Below are 6,281 nucleotides of genomic sequence, written 5' to 3'. Positions count from 1 at the left end.
TTTTGCTATCTTTGAGCCTTTCAGTGGTTTACTTTCATGGTTCAGGTGTCTTTTCAGACTTTGCCAAAACTATGGGCTCCTCTGTACCTGTAGTAATTGTTGCCTTTGGGGCAGATTTGAAAAAAATCAGTATTTTCATTAGTGCACAGTATAGCACATCCACGTACTTGAAAATTTAAATGTGGTAAATGCCGTTCAATTGTTTTCATGAATATCAGCTTTGGATTTTGTTTAATTTTCAGTTACTAGAAAATTAAGAAAACATTCTTTTCTGTACACATAGATTATTTTATTTTCATTGAGGGTTGAGAAAAGACAATCTTCATTTGGCTGTATCTTCAGGAATATTAGACTGACTATCTTTTTCTTCCTCCAACAAGATCAGTTCAGTTCTTGCTGAAGATGTCACAATGGTTCGAGAAACTGGAACATCAGATGAGGCCCCATCAATTTCAACTTTTCCACCCTTTGTTTCTTTAGGTGATAAACTTTCTTGTGCATCAAAAAATACATCAGGTTTATCTGATGGGCTATCTTCATCTGAGATTCTTCCTTCTTTATGATCCATCTCTTCTTTGTCAACAGTCTTAGCCTTTTTGGAAGGAGATGTGAAACCAAGCTTGGGAAATCTAAACCATCCAGTTTTTTCAGTTTGCTGAGAAGAATCGTTATCTGATGTGTCAGCAGGTTTCACATCTTCTGGAACTGATTTTTTTACTTCTGTTTTTGAATCTGCGCTTGTTTCCTCACCAGAAGATGAAAAGCCAATACTTGGAAGCCAAAATTTGAATTTTCCAGGAGATCTTTTACTATCAGTCTTTTCTTTTTCATTGGTTATGTCTTTTTCTTCATCTTCTAGTGCTTCAGCTACATCCTCATCTTTAGAGAGAGGACCTGCAGTTATTCCCTCTGGTGACTTATCAGGAAGACTCTCTTCAAGTTTACTGGAAGGCTTTACTTCAACAGCAAATGTTTTTAACTTTGGCAAACTTACTTCTCCACTAGATTCTTCAGTCTCACCGTGTGGTTTGTCAGATAGTTTAAGCTCGGCACTGCCAGTCCTCTGTGCTGCTACTCCGAAGCTTTCATCAGCACATTTAGGTTTGCTCACTGATACACCTTCTGTCAAAGATGGCTGCTGGACTAGCACTTCTAAGTTACTATGTGATTCAGGCAACTTCACCTTGAGCAATGAGAATCCCAAAGTAGCAGTTTTGACTTCTGATGAGAGAATCCCTGATTCTTTCAGTATTTCAGTAGTGTAAATCTCACACCTTTCAATAGCAACATGTTCAGGTTCTACTTTCTCACTCACTTCTTGGCCCTCTACATATGACCAATGAATGTCTTGCCCTGCACTTGAAAAGGAGGACTCTATGGTAGTAGTCATCTGTGCTGTTTTAATGTCAGGTTCAGTCAGTGTTAGAATTTTGCTTTTTGCTTTTTGAATACCACCCTCTAGAGCCTCTGGTGTTTCTTCAGGGGTAGCAGAGCTTGCTTGCAGTTGCACTACTTCAATGTCAGTACTAGATCCCTTTGGATCTGTTACCACTTTTGACACTGAAACATCAGTTTCAATTGGGAGAGCTTTGAAAGTGAATCTTGGTATTTTTAGTTTGGGAATTTTTATATTTACTTCTGGGCCACCTTGTGATTTGTCCGCTGTTTCCACTGTTACTCTGGCAGATGCTTCCGTATGATCTAGAGCTGGACTTTTCAGGCCAATAGATCCTTCTGATTTTTGAAACTGCATTTCTGCTACGCCTATTTCAGTTTTAGATACTGAATCAGCTTCTGACTTTGTCAAATTGATATAGTCTTCAAAACCCTTCACTTCTGAATGCAACACTCCGAACTTTGGAATCTTAAACTTGTATGTTTTAATTTTACTTGTTTCTGCTTTATCTTCTACTTGCACTTCCACCCCTGCAGACATGTCCTTTTCAACACTTTTCACTTGAAATTTCATTTCAGGATCTACTCTAGCAGTTTTAACATCCATCTTCACTCCTGGAACTTCTACCTTTAGATCTTCCAGCTTAGCTGTAACATAAGCACCATCTTCTGATCCCTTTGCTGTAGACAATTCACACGTAGGTCTTTTTAATTGGCTTCCTTCACTGTCTTTTCCTATAATTTTCATCTCACCCTTTATCTTTCCTTTTTTAATAACTGCCTCTTGATTTTGAATATCTAGCTCTTCCTTTGGAAGACTAACATCTATTTTCTCCTGTGTTGCATCCAGAGTAATTTCAGCTGACAGTTGTTTACATCCTATTCCTGAAGTCTCTAACTTAGTGGAACTTTCTACCTTTGGGACTTCTATAACCTGTGATTTGACTTTATGCTCTTGAAGAGTCAGAGTACACGTAGGAAACCTATTTGTTAAACTGTTGTCTTTGTCAATTTCTGAAGTACTGAGGTATGATTTAGACAATTCTGCTGAAGACACTGTGAATTCTGAAGTATGCATTTTTTGTCCTTCAGCACCATGCTTAACTATGTCTGCGTATGTTTCAGTTTTTGGAATATTCACTCTACTATCTGTTCTTTCTGTGGATAATAAAGTATCTCCTTCTATCTTTGACAAGCTAACATCAGAACTCTTCACAGAATCTCCTAATTTTGGAATCCCTTCTTTTCCAATAGTAATTTCAGCGACTGTGTGTGGTAATGAGAAGGTTTTTTCAGGCATACTTGTTTCAGTTTGTACTTTGGCAGAGGGAATGCCTGCCTGAGCTTTTTCCATACTTCTTTCAATATCAGCATCACCTTTTTTTTCCTTTAAGGATGTCCTGCCAAATGCAGGTATTCTGAATTTTGGCATTTTAAACCATCCCTGATGTTCTTCAGTCTGAACTTCTTCAGCTTTTATTTCATGTTCTTCTTTTAATTTTATTTCTTTCTCCTCAAGGCTCTCAATAGCTCCCTCTGTCATTGGTTTAAACACTGACTGGGGGCTTATGTCTACCTCTGGAGATTCAATGCCAGCTATCAGAACTTGGGGTGTTTTTATCTTACAAACACCTACTCCAGGATCTGACATATCAGATGTAAGTTCTGACGCTGGAACTCCCACAGCAATGTCAGCAATTTCGTTTGTCATTTTTAGCTGGGGTAGCTCAGCTTCTATTTTTGGAGAGCTGATCTCTGTCTCTGGGACTTTCCCTTTTGTCAGGGAGATTCCAAACTTTGGCTTCTGGAATTTGGGCATTTTAATCTTCCCTTCAGGACCTTCCAATTTTATCTTTCTTCCATCCACAACTGATGTTCTTTCTGTTACTATTTCAGGGCTCCTCAGTTCAACTGAAGCTTCTCCTCTGGGGAACTTAATACCTGTTTTTTGAATCGTATCTTCATCAGTAGAACTTGATTTTAGGACAACCTGTTGAAAACTCCCCTCTGAGGGAGGCAGAACAGCATCAATCTTTGCTGAGCTGACTCCCATTTCAGTTTGGGAGGCTCCAGTTTCTATTTTGGAAAACTCCAGGGTGGGGATATCAACATCAGCCAGTTTTATGCTTATTTGTGCCCCTTCTTCTGTCCTTTCAGAATGACTTCTTTCTATATCAGGTGTCTGTATTGAATCAACACCCTCTCTTTCTGTTTTAGGAATAGTAGCATCAGTTTCAGCTTTTGGTGAATGAGTCTGAGATTTGGGAACCTTGATCTTGGAGAGTGAAATTTTAGGCATGACAAATTGAGGCTTTTTAACTGGACTTTTTTGTTCAACGGATATTTCTAGGTCAAGGGCTGGCCCAGTACCTTGATCATCAGTTGCAGTTCCTCTCACTTCTGTGTCTATTCTGCTTGACATTACAGCAAGTTTATGATCTTCCAGATTTGCTCCAGAATCTGGTTTAACACTTGCTTCCTTCTTTGGTGACCAACTGAAGGATGGAAGTTTGAATTTTGGCTTTTTGAAATGTCCTTCTTTCTCTTCTCCATCTCCATCTTGCTTTATTTCCCCTTTGATTTTTAGTGCTACATCTGAATCCTGAATATCACTGTCTGGTTTTGGAATGGAAATGTCAGCTGATGGGAGGTGAACATCAGCCTCTGATGCCTTATTGTCAGCTTTGGTCATTTTGACTTTAGGGCTGTACGTTTCTGTTCCTGTACCACATTCCACCTCCAAATTTGGTCCTTCCACAGCCATGTCAGTTATTTCTACCATTGCTTTTAGTTGGGGAACCTTGACTTCTGATTTGGATTGGCTGACCTCTTTTTCTGACCCTTTCCCTTTAGAATGTATCATTCCAAACTTTGGCATTTGGAATTTAGACATTTTTGTTTTCCCTTCAGGACCTTCAATTTTTATCTCTATATCACCCACAGCAATTTCACTTGATGTTCTTTCAACACTTGTGTCAGGACTCTTCACCTCAAGGGAGCCTTCAGTTATCATCTTAACAACTGAGGTGGAGAGGCTGGCATTAGCAGCATCTGATTTCAATGTCAGGTCATCTTCTTCACATGTAGGAAGTATGACCTCACCTGTAGGCATGCTAACATCCATGTCTATTTTGGGAGCTTTGACTTCTGGTTTGGAAAATTCCGAAGTCAGGACTGTAACCTTTGGCATTTTTATGCCCATTCCTGCCCCTTCTCCACTACTCCCTTTCTCAGATTTCTGTATTGAAACACCTTCTTTGTCTTGTTTGGGACCACAAATGTCAGTTTCCAGTACGGGCAGAGACACCTGGACTTTTTGACCCTTAATTTTAGGGAATGAGATCTTTGGCATAGTAAATTGGGACTTCTTGTTTCTGCCCTTTTCACCATCTTTTTCTATTGATGTATCAAATTCCCCGTGAAGGTATTGATTCTCAGGGGTAGGAAATGTTAATTCAGATTCTGTGTCTCCAGATAAAGTAGACAAAGTGGGTTCTTCCAGATGTACCTCAACTTCAGAAGGAGCAACAGCTTCTTTTTTTGGTGACCAACTAAATGAAGGCAGTTTGAATTTTGACGTTTTAAATTTATTTTCTTTCTCCTCAGTGTCTTTCTCTCCTGAAACTACCTCCTGATCTACCTTGCACTCTAAATCTGGGCCATGGATTTCCACTTCTAGTTTTGGCATGGTAACTTCCATTGATGGGAGACTGACATCCAAGTTTGGTGCATCCAGAACAATTTCATGTGAAGGCTTGCCCATCTTTACACCTAATTCAGCATCAGAGATCTGAGTTGGTTTTTCAATATCAGTATCAGTCATATTATGTGTTATCCTTCCCTTTGAAATTTCAGATTCCACTTTGGAACCAACGTCACTTTCTGATGGTTTTCCCTTAGACCAAGAAATTCCAAATTTTGGTTTTCGGAATTTAGGAATTTTAACTGTAAACTCTGTGTCACCCACAGATATTTCAGCAGCTGGTGTTTTCCCTCCTGGCTTCAGACTTCCTTGCTCCAAAGAACCATCTTCATTTAAAATTTCGAAATCTGTTACTGAAAGATTCTCATCAGCAAGACATGATATTTTTGATTCAGATTCTGCTAGATTCATTTGATATTTAGTAAGAGTAATATCCCCTTTTACTAATGGGGAATCCTGTTCAATTTTAGAAGAACCAATATCAACTTTGGAGAAACCCAAGCTAGGAATTCTGAATTTTGTATTTTTAGAGCCACTATCTCCCTTAGTGTCAGGAAGTTTGGATCCGACATTGCCTGAAAAAACAACAGGAGTTTCCTCAGTTACAGAATAACAAAGAACTTCTGACACAGACATTTCACCTCCAGACTTACTCGATCCCTGAGGTTTAGAACTTTTAGAAAGGGAAACCTTAGGCATTCTAAATAGAGAACTTTTAGATTTACCCATCTCATCCTCTTTTCCAGAAGAGGAATCTGTGAAAACTTCAAAAGTGGGCACTTGGATCTCGGCTGCGGGCAGGGTCACGTTGACTTCGGCGGTTCCCGCGGGCACCGTCACTTGGGGCTCCTTGAGGCTGACGTCCACATCAGCGGCCACGGTGCCCTTGGCCTCTCTGCTGCTGGACCAGCCAAAGGAAGGCATGCCGAACTTGGGCATCTTGAACTTGCCGTCCTTGGTCTTTGCGGCCTCCTTCTCTGGGGCTTTTGCTTCCCCTTCGAGGGTGAGGGCCGCCTCGGGCGCCTGCAGGTCGACGCTGGCCTTTGGAAGGGTGACGTCGACGGACGGGAGACTGATGTCCACCTTGGGAGCTTTGATGTCAGCTTTGGGCATTTTGAGGGAGGGCTTCTCCACCTTCCAGCCGGCCCCTTCGGCTTTGGTGCCGGGGATGTCGGCTTTGAGG

The 6,281-nt window shown here is 40.6% G+C and overlaps 1 protein-coding gene across 1 annotated transcript in view; it reads right to left on the bottom strand.

The window, feature by feature from the left end:
* Nucleotides 1-322: 322 nt before the first annotated feature.
* AHNAK2 (AHNAK nucleoprotein 2) overlaps nucleotides 323-6,281 on the bottom strand; it is a 53,865-nt gene continuing 47,906 nt past the window's right edge. The window contains exons 8-10 of the mRNA XM_009328277.1: nucleotides 5,824-6,280; nucleotides 3,022-5,673; nucleotides 323-2,661 (exon numbers count right to left, since the gene is read on the bottom strand). Coding sequence (XP_009326552.1) covers nucleotides 323-2,661; nucleotides 3,022-5,673; nucleotides 5,824-6,280 — 5,448 coding nt within the window. The remainder of the gene's footprint in view (nucleotides 2,662-3,021; nucleotides 5,674-5,823; nucleotide 6,281) is intronic.

This window comes from Pygoscelis adeliae, unplaced genomic scaffold (genome assembly GCF_000699105.1).
Source record: "Pygoscelis adeliae isolate BGI_AS28 unplaced genomic scaffold, ASM69910v1 Scaffold130, whole genome shotgun sequence".
Classification (NCBI taxonomy): Eukaryota; Metazoa; Chordata; class Aves; order Sphenisciformes; family Spheniscidae; genus Pygoscelis; species Pygoscelis adeliae.
Note: the sequence above shows the minus strand (reverse complement) of the source record. Positions and strands in the feature narration are given on the sequence as shown.